This window comes from Mobula birostris, chromosome 12, assembly GCF_030028105.1.
Source record: "Mobula birostris isolate sMobBir1 chromosome 12, sMobBir1.hap1, whole genome shotgun sequence".
In the NCBI taxonomy this organism is placed as follows: Eukaryota; Metazoa; Chordata; class Chondrichthyes; order Myliobatiformes; family Myliobatidae; genus Mobula; species Mobula birostris.
In genome coordinates this window covers 5,755,592-5,771,698 of record NC_092381.1, presented here as the reverse complement: position 1 = coordinate 5,771,698, position 16,107 = coordinate 5,755,592, and the positions used below count along the sequence as shown (strand labels likewise).

The 16,107-nt window shown below is 42.1% G+C and overlaps 1 protein-coding gene across 4 annotated transcripts in view; it reads right to left on the bottom strand.

Annotated features, from left to right (window-relative positions):
- Positions 1–16,107, bottom strand: part of syde2 (synapse defective 1, Rho GTPase, homolog 2 (C. elegans)) — a 140,101-nt gene that overhangs the window by 33,543 nt on the left and 90,451 nt on the right. Inside the window, exons 5-6 of one of the 4 annotated variants that reach the window (XR_011887961.1) lie at positions 3,219–3,400; positions 2,461–2,541 (exon numbers count right to left, since the gene is read on the bottom strand). Coding sequence is in view for 3 of the 4 variants with exons in the window: in XM_072273281.1 (XP_072129382.1) it covers positions 1,724–1,771; positions 3,219–3,400 (230 nt within the window). In the remaining variant the exon portion in view is untranslated. Of the gene's footprint in view, positions 1–1,333; positions 1,772–2,460; positions 2,542–3,218; positions 3,401–16,107 lie in introns of those variants that run through there. The other 3 variants (XM_072273281.1, XM_072273282.1, XM_072273280.1) reach the window with 3 other exon arrangements.

Here is a 16,107-nt window from a genome sequence, read left to right as displayed (position 1 = left end):
TAAAGTAGTGGTGGTTGGGGGTGTGGATGGATGAGTTAGTGGGTGGAGATGTTGATCTGCCTTGCTGCTTGGAAAAATAGCAGTTTTTTGAGTTTGGTGGTCCTGGCGTGAATGCTACATAGTCCTCTCCCTGATAGGATTGGGACAAAATCCACGAGCAGGGTGATCGGTTTATCTGGCACCATTCTGTATATACAATATGTACTTGATGGTGGGTAGATGGGTGCTAGTGATACATTGGGCAGTTTTGACTAGCCGTTGTAGAGCCTTCCCGACTATTGTAGTGCAGTTTCCGTACCGTGCAGTGATGCAGCTTGTTAGGATGTTCCCTACTACATCCTTGCAGGCAGGTTTGCTAGAGCCGTTCAGAAAGGATTAAACTTACTTGGCGGGGGATGGGAACTGGAGAGATATGGCTTAAGGATGGAGCAGTTGGTATACAAGTAGATGCAGTGTAATGAGACTGTGAGGAAGGAAAGGCAAATGAAAGGGCAAAACTGCAGTCAGTGAATGAGTTAAAGTGTAACATCGTGCCAAAACCAAAAATGGTGATGAATACAGGACTGAAGGTACTCAGTAGGCTAGGCAGCATCTATGAAAAAAAAGAGTATAGTCAGCGTTTCAAGTTGAAACCCTTCAGCAGGACCCTTCAGCATTTTGTGTGTGCTGCTTGGATTTCCAGCATTTGAAAATTTTCTCTCGTTTGTGACAGAACTGAAGCTGTTATATTTGAATGCATGCAGCATATGGAATAAGGTAGATGATCTTGTAGCACAGTTAGAGATTGGCATGTATGACATTGTGGGAACCGCTGAGGTGTGGCTGGAAGAAAATCATAATTGGGAGCTTCACATTGTATCAAAAAGTTAGGCAGGTCAGTGGAGGGGATGGGGTGGCTCTGATGGTAAAAAAATAACATCAAATCATTTTAAAGAGGTGACATGGGATCGGAAGATGTGGAATCCTTGTGGGAAACTGCAAGGGTAAAAAGACCTTGATAGAAGTCATACACAGGCCTCTGAACAAAAGCCAGGACGTGGGCTACAAATTACAATGGGAGATAGAAAAGGCAGGTAAAAAGGGCAATGTTGTAATAGTCATGGGGGATTTCAATATGCAAGTAGAGGGGGAAAATGCCTACAAGATAGCTCTTTGATGTTGAGTCATAAAAAAGTACAGTTCAGAAACAGGACCTTTGGCCCACCTAGTCTATGCCAAACCACTTAATCTGCCTACTCCCATCGACCTGCACAAGGCCAGAGCCATTCATACCCCTAACATCCATGTGGCTATCCAAACTTCTCTTGAAATGTTGAAATTGAGCTCACCTGCACCACTTGGAGTTGATGTGGAGAAGGTATTTCCTATAGTGACGAGTCTCAGACCAGAGGGCACAGCCTCAGAATAGAGGGATGTCCATTTAGAACAAATGAAGAAAAATTTCTTCAGCCAGAGGGTGATGAATCTGTGGAGTTCATTGCCATACACTGCTGTGCGAGTCACTTGGTATATTTAAGGCGGAGGTTGATAGGTTCTTGATTAATCAGGTTACAGGGAGAAGGCAAGAGAATGGGGTTGAGAGGGATCATAAATCAGCCATGATAGAATGGTGGAGCAGACTCAATGGCCTAATTCTGCTATGTTTTATTGTCTTACATTCTTTCTGCACAGCTAGAGAAGGTCATGAGTATAGATGTGTAGAGTCCAGTTCTCTTCAGCTAGCTCAGAAAGTAAAGTGTTGGCGAGCTTTCTTGATTGTGTAGAATCTGTTCTGGGATGCCAATGTAAAGAGGGGTGTGACAACCAGGAATAACAACCCAAATCAATTGGACTATTCAAAATTTCAAAATTTTGGCAAGAATTATTTAAAGATTTCATTGAGAATTCTTCACACATTTGTCCCAGTTTATAATCAAAAGTGACTGCTTATCTGAAGGTTTTGTGAATAGTGCACTCATTCTTTATTTACTTTTCTTAGAGAAACAGTGCAGACCAGGCCCTCCTGGCCCAAAGAGACATGCCAGCAGCAACCCACCTATTTAACCCCTGCCTAATCATAGGGCAATTTACAAGGACCAATTAACCTACTAACTGGTACATCTTTGGACTGTGGGAGGAAACCAGAGCACCCGGCGGACACCTGCGGGAGGAGGTATAGAGACTCCTTACAGAGGACGCCTGAACTGAACCCCAAACTCCAATGCCCTGAGCTATAATAGCGCCATTCTAAATGCTACACTAAATTATTCTACCAAATGTATTCTAATATGAGTTAAGGACAGCTGCCCACTTTAGCCTGCTCTGACATTTATAAGATCAGGATTGATCTGAGACCATCAGATGATATGCTTCCTTTTTATTCTTCCAATATGAATAATTTGACATTTTCCCACATAATACACTATTCCTAAATTCTTGCCCACTACCTATATGCCTCTGTGGTCACCTTGTCATTCTTACCATGTATCTTGTTTCGCTGGAGGAACTCAGGTGGTCAGGGAATAAACAGTCCATATTTCGGGCCAAGACCCTTCATTGGGACTGGAAAGGAAGGAGACAGAAGCCTGAGTAAGAGGTGGAAGGGGAGGAGTAGCAGCTGGCAAGTGATAGGTGAAATTAGGTGAGCAATAAGGTGGATGGGGGGGGGTGGTGTCTGGGAATGAAGTGAGAAGCTGGGAAGTGATAGTTAGAATAAGTAAAGGACTGAAGGAAAAATCTTGTAAGAAAATAGTGGACTACGGGAGAAAGGGAAGGAGGAGGGGCACCAGAGGGAGAAGATGAGCAGGTGAGAAGAGTGGGTTTCCCCCAGGTGGTCTGCATTCCTCCCACATTCCAAAGATGACATGTTAGGCTTAGAGAGTTGTAGGCATGCTATGTGGGCACCAGAAGTGTGGTGACACTTGCAGGCTACCCAGCACAAATCCTCACTGGTTTGATACAAAACACATTTCACTGCACATTTTAATGTACATGTGACAAATAGAGCTAATTGCGAATCATTTACTGTGAAAGCCCACAACAAAATGAATCCCAGGGTTGTATGTGGTGACATATATGAACTTTGATAATAAATTTATTTTGAATGTTGAATATTGTATGTTTGCTGCATGAGCCTGGTGATATACCATGACTGCATGACAACAATTGGATGCTTTTTGTTAACCCCAAATCTACATGTGCTGAGTTTCATGTTAAAAGCAGGACTATGTTAAGCTTACCCTCTCCACTTCCGGCAGGCAGTCCAGGAGACTGGCTGTGTACTCACAGTCACTCGGGTCATTCTCACACCCAGAAGAGGTAATCTTGAGGGGTTGCTTAGCCATGGCATCCAGAACAGCGTCATATAGCTGCTTCGTTATCAATGGTGATGGCAGTTCCCTCAGGTAGTCCTTGAGAACACCTGCACAAGCAAAAAAAAAAACAGAAATCAATGTGACCATTTACCTTGTATCTGCTTAACTCTTAGGAATGACAAAAAACAATAATAGATAAACTGTATTATTTATGTATTATTTTTTGGTTTTCGGAACAGTTCAGCAATGGGATGAGTGAAGTTAAGTGAAGTTATCCCCTCTGGTTCAAGATCCTGATGGTTGAGAAATTCCTGAACCTGAACGTGATTTGTAAAGTTTGTCTTCTTTTGCCCATTGGTTGTCTTGTCAGTTTTTGTTGTGTGTTTTTTTTATTGACTCAACCCTATTTCTTTATTCTACTGTGAATGCCCACAAGAAAATGAATCTCAAGGTTGTATATGGTGACATATATGTACTTTGATAATAAATTTACTTTGAACTGGTTTTCCAAAATTCTTTTCTGCTGTTGAGGTGGGAAAAGAAACAGATGACTGTGTGAAAGAGTAAGATGGATTGGACAATGTTAATGCTGATCAAAACCAGGAACACCTTTAAAAACATTTCATTGAAACAAATCACAATGGACCAAACATAATAGAGACCTCCCTCAGGTGTCCCCTCCTTCCCTTTCTCCCATCCACTCTCCTCTCCTATCAGATTCCATCTTATTTAGCCCTTTACTTTTCCACCTATCACCTCCCATCTTCATACTTCATCACTTCTCCCCCACACACCTGGTCTCACCCATCATCTGCCAACTTGTACTCCTTCCTCTCCCCTCACCTTCTTATTCTGGTTTCTTCCACTTTTATTTCCAGTCCCGACAAAGAGCCTTGGCAAGAAACATTGGCTGGTAATTCCCTTCATAGACCAGGGGTTCCCAACATTTTCTATGTCATAGTCCAATACCATAAAGCAAGAGGTCTGTGGACCCCAGGAAGGGATCCCCTGCCATAGATGCTGGCTGACCTGCTGAGCTTTTCCTGCAATATCAAAGTGTGTTGCTCTGATATTAAAGATCACAATGTGGAGACTACAAGTAGCCCAGGTCATTTCATATACACTCAGTATCCACTTTATTAGGTACAGGAGCAGAACCCAGTGTGGTCTTCTGTTGCTTAGCCTATCAACTTCAAGGTTCCATGTGTTGTGCATTCAGAGATGCTCTTCTGCACACCACTGTTATGACACATGGTTATTTGAGTTACTATCACTTTCCTGTCAGCTTGAACCAGTCTGGACATTCTCCTCTGACCTCTCTCATTATCAATGCGTTTTCACCTACAAAACTGCAGCTCACTGGACTTTTTTTTTCATTTTTCGCACCATTCTCTATAAACTCAAGATCATTGTGCGTGAAAATTTCACAAGATCAGCAGTTTCTGAGATACTCGAACCACCCTGTCTGGCACCAACAATCATTCCATGGTCAAAGTCACATTTCTTCCCCTTTCTGGCATTTGGTCTAAACAACAACTGAACCTCTTGACCATGTCTGCATGCTTTTATGCATTGAGTTGCTATCACATGATTGACGATTAGATATTTGCATTAACAAGTTGGTGTGCAGATGTACCTAATAAAGTGGCCACTGAGTGTACATCCAGAATTAAAGCATGGCAGTGGAAACTATTATGACAGTGCCAATATATCTTAACCAAGCATAACACGCTTGCTTGGGAAATGCAAAGTCTGGACTACAGCAGAACTTAATGTTTTCTGGCTTGCATTGTTATAGCACCTTTCAGGCAGTAAATTATTCTGTTAAGTTATAAAGATGGAAACTGAAAAATGTTGATTTACAGATTTGACAAAATTCTATGTTAAAGCAGTAGCTTTTGAAGGGTGGGGTAGAGTGTGTGTGGGAAGAGAAGATAAGGATAACAAGTACTTTGAAGAAGGCATTTTCCAGAATGATGTCTAGACTGATGCCAATTGTGGGGCCAGTATGTAGAAATGGACATTTTAGATTACACTGGATAACATAATTCAGTAAGAGACAATGTCTATGTGAAGGCATGGAACTGACAATGAAAGAAGCATTAGGTTTGTAATAGAGTTGAAGAGAAGGGCTTTGGATTTTAAAAGTTAAATTGCATTACCATTTATGATAACTAGCAATTGCATTGTACAAATGTAATTTATTACATACCAGGGTCGAGATTTGTTTCCCAGTACTAAGCTAGAGAGTAGAACATAGAACATTACAGCCCAGCACAGGTACTTCAGTTCCGATGTTGTATCGAGATTTTAGCCTACTCCAAAGTCAATCTAACCCTCCACCATGTGTCTATAATCCACATGGCAATCCAAGAGCCTAAATGTCCCCAGTTTATCTGCCTCACCCTAGCAAGGTGTTCTACACACCCACCACTCTGTAAAAAAAAAACCTGACATTCCCCTGTACTTTCCTCCAATAATCTTAAAATTGTGTTTTGTTTTAGCCATTTCCACCATGAGAAAAAAAGTCTCTGGCTGTCTGCTCTATCTATCTCTCTTATTTTGTACATCTCTATCAAATCAGCTCTCATCCTCCTTCACTCCAAAGAGAAAAACCCTACCTAGCTCGATCAACTCATCACAACAATTGACCTCACCTCTTCAGATTACTAAGAGGTCACTAGCTGATCTTTCACAAGAACAACCTGTTAAACATTCACAAGCAGAAGGATCAGGACTGGGCTCTAGTTGGTGAACAGATAACGAGCTACAATGCATTCTCAAAGTTTTCAAATAAAAAGTGCCGAGTTCAGGGAGACAATGAGAATCCAGTGTTGATTTTTTATATAAAAAAAAGTGGGGTAAAAATTAACAAGAAAAAGAGACAAGTGCTGTTAGATTTCCATCTTATGCAAATGCACTTGAGATTGTAGAAAATCATTCTAGCAAACACAAAGAGATTGACAAGAGCACACAGAAAATGCTGGAGAAACTCAGCAGGCCAGAGAGCATCGATGGAAGAGAGTAAACAGCCAATGTTTCAGGCCAAGATCCAAAGACATTCCTGTTAACAATCAAGTCAAATGAAGATTGTTAATTGTCATTTCTAGTACACAAGACCAGAAGACGACAAGACATAGGAGTAGAATTAAGCTATTTGACCCTTTGTGTCTGCTCCACCATTCAATCATTGTTGATCTTTTATCCTCTCCTCAGCCCCACTCCCCAGCCTTCTCCCCATAATCTTTGATGGCGTGGCCAATCAAGAACGTATCAATCTTCGCCTTAAATACACCCAATGACCTGGCCTCCACAGCCATCTGTGGTAACAAATTCCACAAATTCACCACTCTCTGGCTAAATTTCTCCACATCTCTGTTTTAAATGGATGCTCCTCTAACTGGGAGCTATGCCATCTTGTCCTAGACTCTCCCACCATGGGAAATATCCTTTCCACATCTATTCTGTCTAGGTATTTCAACATTTGAAAGATTTCAATGAGATTCCGCCCCATCCTTCTAAATTCCAGCAAGTACAGACCCAGAGCTATCAAACATTCCTCGTATGATAATCCTTGCAATTCCTGGAATCATCCTTGTGAACCTTCTCTGAACCCTCTCCAATGCCAGCCCATCTTTTCTTACATAAAGGATCCCAAGACTGTTTGTGATACTCAAGGTGAGGCCTCACCTGTGCCTCGTAAATCCTCTGCATCACATCCCTGCTCTTGTATTCTAGACCTCTTGAAATGAATGCAAACATTGCATTTGCCTTCCTCACCACTGACTCTACCTGCAAGTTAACCTTAATAAGATTGGGCCCTTTTTTTTCTTTTTTTGTCGTTTCTTTACTAACCATATAGTCAAAGTAAGAATTATATAGCTTAATCGTTTAATTGCAAAAAAAAAAATTTGAAGGGCCCAATCTTATTAAACAGTCTGTTGCGCAAAGTTGGAGCTCACTAATAAGTCAATTGTTCACTATCGACCTCCTCTGATCATCGCTGCCCTTCGGACCCTCGCTCCGAGTCCACCCCGTCCAGCGGTCTACCAACTCTCCCCATTCGCATTTTCTCTCCTCATCTCTCCCCGGCAAAAGCCCGCGAGAAAACTCCTTTCAGGTTCACAAGGCAGAGCAACAAAATCCTGATTGGCTAACATGCATAACCATAGTCCTGTTATCTCCAGCCATAACCCAAACATTGCTGCTACAGAGGAATCGTTACCTCAGCAATGAACATTACAGAGAAGCCATTTCATTAGCCTTAACAAGTGAAACATTACAGAGCAGCCATAACAGCGTGTTACAATTTCATCATCTAAGTCATAAAAAGCAGTCCCATCACCAACACCACCAACCACAAACCAGAAAAGGCTCCTTTTATTCCCACTTGCCACCTACTACTAATTAGCCAATGCTCTAACCATGCTAGTAACTTTTCTGTCATACATGGGCCCTTAAAGTGGTAAGTAGCCTCATGTGTGGCACCTTGTCAAAGGCCTTCTGAAAGTCCAAATATGCAACATCCACTGCATCCCCTTTATCTATCCTACTTGTAATCTCCTCAAAGAAATCCAACTGGTTCATCGGGCAAAATTTTCCCTCAAGGAAACCATGCTGACTTTGTGCAATCTTGTCCTGTGTCACCAAGTAATCCAAACCTCATCCTTAACAATTGACTCCAACCATTGAGGTTAGGCTAACTGGTCTAATTTCCTTTCTGCTGCCTTCCTAATTTCTTAAAGAGTGGAGTGACATTTGCAATTTTCCAGTCCTTCCTAACATTGCCAGAGTCCAATAATTCTTGAAAGATCATTAACTAGTGCCTCCACAATCTCTACTGCTACCTGTTTCAGAACCCTAGGATGCAGTTCTTCTGGTCCGGGTGACTTATGCACCTTTAGGTCTTTCAGCTTCTTGAGCGCTTTCTCCCCTATAATAGTAACTACACTCACTTCTCTTCCCTCAGACCCTTCAATACCTGGCACACTGCTAGTGTCTCCCACAGTGAAGACTGATCAAAATATTCATTTAGTTCACCTGCCATCTCCTTGTCCCCCATTATTATTTCTCCAGACTTATTTTCTAATGGTCCTATATCCACTCTCTTCTCTCTTTTTTTTTACATACTTGAAAAAGCTTTTTTAATCCACCGTGATATTGTTTGTTAGCTTCCTTTCATATTTTATCTTTTCCCTCCTAATGAAGGTTTTTAAAAGCTTCCCAATGCTCCATCTTCTCGCTAATTTTTGTTTTGTCATATGCCCTCACTTTTGCTTTTACATTAGCTTTGACATCCCTTGTTAGCCACAGTTGTACTATTTTGCTATTTGAGTATTTCTTTGTTTTTGGAATACATCTAACCTGCACCTTCCTCATTTTTCCCAGAAACTCACACCACTGCTGTTCTGCTGCTATCCCTGTCAGCCCCTCCTTCCAAATTACATTGGCCAACTCCTCCCTCATACCGCTGCAATTTCCTTTACTCCACTGATAGACTGCTACGTCAGACTCTACTTTCTATCAAATTTCACGTTGAACTCAATCAATGAGTTCATTACATGACACCTAATCCAGTATAGCTGATCCCCCAGTAGGCTCAGTGACAAACTGCTCTAAAAAGCCATCTTGTCAGCATTCAACAAATTCACTCTCACGGAATCCAATACCAACCTGATTTTCCCAAACTGCCTGCATGTTAAAATCTCCCATGACTATCATAACATTGCCCTTTTGACATGCCTCTTCTATTTCCCATTGTAATCTATAGTCCACATCTCAGCTTCTGTTTGGAAGGCCTGCATACAACAAACATTCAGGTCCCTCTGATACAATGTGTAAACTTGTATATTCAGCTTATAGTTGCTTCCAACTACAAGCATCCTCCAACTAGATTCAGTCACATCATACCCAACAATCTGTAATAGTGCAACAAGACAATCCATCTTATTTCGTATACTCCATGTATTAAGCTTTAACACGTTGAGTACTGTATTTGCTATCCTTCTTGATTCTGCATCCCTAACGCAGATTCTTCCACTGCTGGCTGCAATTTTGTCCTATCATCTGCCTGCCCTTCCTGACAATCTGACTGCATGCTATCTTTGTTTTTTTTTCCCATCTGTCCTGCCCTGAATCTCTTCACTCCGGATCCCATCCCCCTCCCAAATTCGTTCAAATCCTCCCCTCAGGTTCAGGTGCAACCCATCCCTTTTGTACAGGTCATACCTCCCCCAGAAGAGATCCCAACAATCCAAGAACCTGAAGCCCTGCCCCCTGCACTAGGTTCTCAGCCACATATTTAAATGCCAAATCATCCTGTTTCTACCCTCACTGGTGCATGGCACAGGTAGCAATCCAGAAATTACTACCCTGGAGGTCCTGCTTCTTAGCTTTCTGCCTAGCTCTCTAAATTCTCTCTTTAGGACCTCATTGCTTTTCCTTTCTATGTCATTGGTACTAATATGTACCAAGAGATCTAACTGCTCTCCCTCCCTCTCCCTGCACAACGCTGTGGATGCGAACCAAGACGTCTCTGACCCTGGCACCTGGGAGGCAACATACTATCAGGGTGCCCTGCTCACATCCACAGAATCTCCTGTCTGTTCCTCTGACTATTGAGACCCTATCAGTACTGCTCCCCTCTTCTCCTTCTCTCCCTTCTGCACTCTGGACCCATGCTCAGTGCCAGTAACCTGGTCTCCATGGCATTCCCCTGGGAGGTCATCCCCAACAACAGTATCCAAAATAGTATACTCATTATTGAGGTCAATAATAAAATATTCCAGTTTATTTATAGATACCGAGCAGAGTAAGTCCTTCTGGCCTTTCGATCCGCACCACTCAGCAACCCTAACCCAACCTAATCATGAGACAATTTACATAGAACATAGAGAACATAGAATAGTACAGCACAGTACAGGCCCTTCGGCCCACAATGTTGTGCCGACCCTCAAACCCTGCCTCCCATATAAGCCCCCACCTTAGATTCCTCCATATACCTGTCTAATAGTCTCTTAAACTTCACTAGTGTATCTGCCTCCACCACTGACTCAGGCAGTGCATTCCATGCACCAACCACTCTCTGAGTAAAAAACCTTCCTCTAATATCCCCCTTGAACTTCCCACCCCTTACCTTAAAGCCATGTCCTCTTGTATTGAGCAGTGGTGCCCTGGGGAAGAGGCGCTGGCTATCCACTCTATCTATTCCTCTTATTATCTTGTACACCTCTATCATGTCTCCTCTCATCCTCCTTCTCTCCAAAGAGTAAAGCCCTAGCTCCCTTAATCTCTGATCATAATACATACTTTCTAAACCAGGCAGCATCCTGGTAAATCTCCTCTGTACCCTTTCCAATGCTTCCACATCCTTCCTATATATAGTGAGGTGATCAGAACTGGACACAATACTCCAAGTGTGGCCTAACCAGAGTTTTATAGAGCTGCATCATTACATCACGACTCTTAAACTCTATCCCTCGATTTATGAAAGCTAACACCCCATAAGCTTTCTTAACTACCCTATCCACCTGTGAGGCAACTTTCAGGGATCTGTGGACATGTACCCCGAGATCCCTCTGCTCCTCCACACTACCAAGTATCCTGCCATTTACTTTGTACTCTGCCTTGGACTTTGTCCTTCCAAAGTGTACCACCTCACACTTCTCTGGGTTGAACTCCATCTGCCACTTCTCAGCCCACTTCTGCATCCTATCAATGTCTCTCTGCAATCTTTGACAATCCTCTACACTACCTACAACACCACCAACCTTTGTGTCATCTGCAAACTTGCCAGCCCACCCTTCTACCCCCACATCCAGGTCATTAATAAAAATCACGAAAAGTAGAGGTCCCAGAACAGATCCTTGTGGGACACCACTAGTCACAATCCTCCAATCTGAATGTACTCCCTCCACCACCACCCTCTGCCTTCTGCAGGCAAGCCAATTCTGAATCCACCTGGCCAAACTTCCCTGAATCCCATGCCTTCTAACTTTCTGAATAAGCCTACCGTGTGGAACCCTGTCAAATGCCTTACTAAAATCCATATTGATCACATCCACTGCACAATCCTCATCTATATGCCTGGTCACCTCCTCAAAGAACTCTATCAGGCTTGTTAGACACGATCTGCCCTTCACAAAGCCATGCTGACTGTCCCTGATCAGACCATGATTCTCTAAATGCCTATAGATCCTACCTCTAAGAATCTTTTCCAACAGCTTTCCCACCACAGACGTAAGGCTCACTGGTCACTTATAATGATCAAATAATCTATCTGGATATGTCTTGGGAACTGTGGGAGGAAACCAGAGCACCCAGGGAAAACGCACACATTATACAGCGAGAATACACATTGTACAGAGACTCTTTCCAGAGGTTGCCAGGATTGAACTTCGAACTCCGATGTCCCGAGCAGTAACAGCATCAAACTAATTACAACACTAGTGTGAATCTGCAGATGGTTAAACCTAGAATGCTCTGCTGGGAAACTCATGCAATGGTTAATCTCAACCACTTGACCTTCCTTTCTACAGGATGTGGTTCCTAGTTACAGGAATGTTCTCTCCTTGATGTTCATTTTGCATCACTCTTTGACCTGGAACGTTAACTTAGTTTTCCCTTCTGCATATTTGGCATGACCTGCTGAGTACTTCCAACACTATCCATTTTTATATTCTCTTATGTCACAGTCAGTCAGTGCCAGGCAGAGTTTAAGGGCATTCACTCTCATATCACCTCTTGAATTCAACTCCGTAGTCCATGTTTGGTCCAAGGTTTTCATTGCCTGGGGATGGGGGTGGAGGGAGGAGTAGTGGGGATAAGCACCTATTACTTACAATTTCTCCCAATTGGTGTGCATCTTCAACAGCCTTTGACATCCAAGTCCAGCTCCTGGCCTTCACACGTGATTTAGCTACTAAGCCTGATAGAAACATTTCTACTGATAGGAGAACTTGCAAAGATGAGTTACTTGCATCTTAAAACCAGTTGCTCCATGCAGATGGAGCTCACCAGCTATGGCTGGCAGCTCATTTAGAAGGAAAACTGATCTCAAATCTCCGCTGCCTTGCGGCTCATGGGGAAGGCTTCAGAGATCCTTCGGAAAAATCTGGAGCAGGTGTCTCTAAGGCAGTCCTACATTGAGCTCATTGCTGACCGGCAGCTCCTCTGATGCTGCTGATGCCAAACTGCTCCTTTGGATTCATCAGCTACGTGAAGAAGGAAGACTCCAAAAGCTTGCTCTCCAGATCGTACTGCCCTGGTTTGCATATCAGTAGTCACCTCGGATGCAACCCTGACCAATGGAGGGCTTCACAGTCCATTTTTGGACAAAGGGAATGATGCAGTAACCTGGCGAATCCCAAAGTGACCATCATCGAGCAGGTACATGCAACTTGATACGACTCTTGATGTCTTCTGCCACGCTGAGGATCAGGAATGGACTTACTCCGATGTAATTAGAGACGAAACGTTGCTACATTTTGAACCTGTTCTCACACCACCAGGTTCAGAGACAGTTATTTCTCTTCAACCATCACGCTCCTGAACCAGTGTAGATAACCACTCAACTTCAATCACCCTAACACTGAACTGATTCCACAACCTGCAGACTCACCTGCAAGGACTCTACAACTAATTTTCTCAGCATTATTTACTTTCTAATTTACACAATTTGTCTTCTTTTGCACGGTGGTTGCTCGTCAGTCTTTATGGATATTTTTCATAAATTCTGTTGCATTTTGTCAATTTCCTGTGAATGCCTATAAGAAAATGATGCTTAAGACAGCATATATATGTATATGCCTTGAAAATAAATTCACTATGGACAGACCTATGCCCAGCATCGGAAAAAGGGTTGGGCAAAGGAAATGATGAAATGCCCCAGTAAATCCCAAACTGCCAATATCAAGCAACCTCACCCTGTTAAAAACTCAGAGGTACAGGAACACCAATAGAAGCTCCAAAAACTTCATCCCTGGGAGAGGAGGATCTTGCCTGGGGACAACTTCAAAGACTGGCCCAGGATAGACACTCTGGTGAGCTGCTATTGGTAATCTATGCCCAACTAAGGGAAGGGAAAGGGGGAGTGGGAGGGAGACCCATTGTACTAGGACAGGGATAAAAATTGAAAGTTAAAGATTTGCTGAAATATTTAGTGCTTGAGTATTCACAACCACAGCATTCTGCAATTTATAAGTACTAAATCTAACTTTTAAAACAATATTTGGCTACCATTCCTTCACCCAAATTTCCATTTCTATCCTGCTGTATGCTTTAGAACCTTCCTCACTAACCACAACTGTTAGTGCAACACTTTACAGCACCAGCAATCACCGCTCGGGGATCAATTCCCGCCGCTCTCTGTAAGGAGTTTGTACGTTCTTCCTGTGATAGTGTGGAGTCCCTCCAGGTGTTCCAGTTTTCTTCCACATTCCAAAGAGTTATGTTTGGTGAGTTGTGGGAATGCTATGTTGGCACCAGAGGCACGGCAACCCTTGTGGGCTGGGCCCCCAGCACAATCCTTGGACTGTGTCAGTTGCTGACACAAAGTAAAGCAATGCACTGTATGATTTGATGTTTCAATATATTTGTGACAAATAAAGTAAATTTTTAAATCATAAAGATTGCCAACTACTTATATATAGTACCAGAGGTACCAGGAAGGATTTCTGCAGAACACCACTAACCTAGCAAGAATAGCATCCTCCACCACTACCCTGTCTTCCATGACTAGGCCAATGTTCAATCCACTTTAACAATTGACTGTGGATCCCATGTGACTTCATCTCTGGAACCAGCCCACCACGTAGAAGTGTAATCCTGTCCTAAAAGGTCTTCGTCAATCATTTCCCTACCACAGAGAGATAGGTTTGGCATTCTGCTCTGTCCGTGTTCATTGTAAACAAAGATTTTTTTCATATTTAAAAAGAATGCATAATAAAATAAAAATGTTTCTGAAAAGTTTGGTTTGCTGTAGCTGTCAGCCCAGTTCATCAGCAGCAAAATCCTCCCCACCATTGAGCACATTTACAAAGAGCACCGCCACAGCAGCACCCATCATCAAGGAAACCCATCACCCAAGCTTTATCCTCTTCTCACTGCTATCATTGGCAGGAGGTGGAGGAGCCTTTGGTCCCACACCGCTCAGAAACAGTTATTACTCGACAATCGTCAGGCTCCTGAACCAGCATGAATAGTTTTCTCCAGGTGCTTTGGATCTCTCCACCCCCCCCCCCCCCCACCGCCCTCAGTCCAAAAACATACTGGGTGGTAGGTTAATTAGTCATTGTAAATTGTACTGAGATTAGGCTAGGGTTAAAATTGTGGTGTTGCTGGTTTGGCTTGAAATAAAGTTCACTCATCTCAGTTTTGAACTGATTCCACAACTGACAAACTTACAACATATATTATTTGTGTTTTGTCTTTTGCACATTGATTGTCAGCCTTTGTGTGAAGTACTTCATCGATTCTATTGTATTTTTCTGTTCTACAAGAAATGTCTGCAAGAAAACAAATCTCAGGATTGTACATATATGGTGACATGTTGTACATAGACAAATTTATTTTGGACTTTGAACAGTAGTTGAAGAATAATTAATCAACATTCTATTTTTGGATCTAATTTGAAAAATGAAACTCAACACTTCAACAAAATCAGTTTAATGAGTTAAACACTGAAGCAGAGGGGGCATGATGAACTGTGACCTGCTGAAAGTATCATTACCCAAGTTTAATTAGCCCTTGAAAAACATGGTGCATTTTGTACCATTTTAGCTACCTTCCTTAAAAAAAAATTACCAATTATCAATTAGCTGGTACGCTTTACCCTGAGCTCAGTCACCTACTACAGCGAACACGCTTAGATGGCATGCTAAACCCACAATATATCGCAATGCTTTATTTTTTCTTATTCACTCTGAATATACACATTTAACTCCAACGTGCAAAGTCACATGATTGAATGCAGACACGATGCAAAAATGCAGCAACATGTCCATTCCCAAAAATAAACATGTGAGAGCAAACTGAAGGGATTCCAGACACTTCATAACAAGTTAAACCAGTGCTACACCAATTGCTTTCTGGGTCAAGATTTTCTGCTTTAAATACCCATGTTTAGCTCATCAATAATCTGTCAAATAAGGGGCCATCAGATTCCCACATCACTCTGAAACACAAAACTGTTTGTTTGGAAAGCACAGTTACTAGATGTTCAAAAATCACTGCCTACCCTGTTAAAGGTCAATAATTTTCATATATATATGTATTTATATATATATATATATATATATATATATATATATATATACACACACACACACACACATATATATAGCACAAACATATACCCAAATGAAACAATGTTACCACAAATTCATCAACCAACCAAAAATAATTCAAAATGCATGTGTAGCGTGCAGCACGGGTAAACAGTAAATGGCTCCCTGTCTTAGTGACAAGACCTCGGTGATGGCAGGGTATTCATAGACTGAGGAAAGAACTTGTAACCCAGTCCTGATGCTTCTGTACCTCCTCCATAATGGTACTGCATCAAAGAGATTAGTGATGGGTGGTAGGGATCCTCAACAATGCTTTTGAAATGCTAATACCTCATTGAATAGAATCTCAGTTGTCACAAGAACTCAAATCTATTAAAATTTGAAGATTTCTATTTGCTAATTTAATTAAATCATGGATACACCAACTTAAAATGTGAATGCACTTATAATTGCTCACAATTGTTGTGCACCAGATTATAAAACGCATCCTTACTTGAAATTAAATGTATGTTATGAATAATAAACTTGAT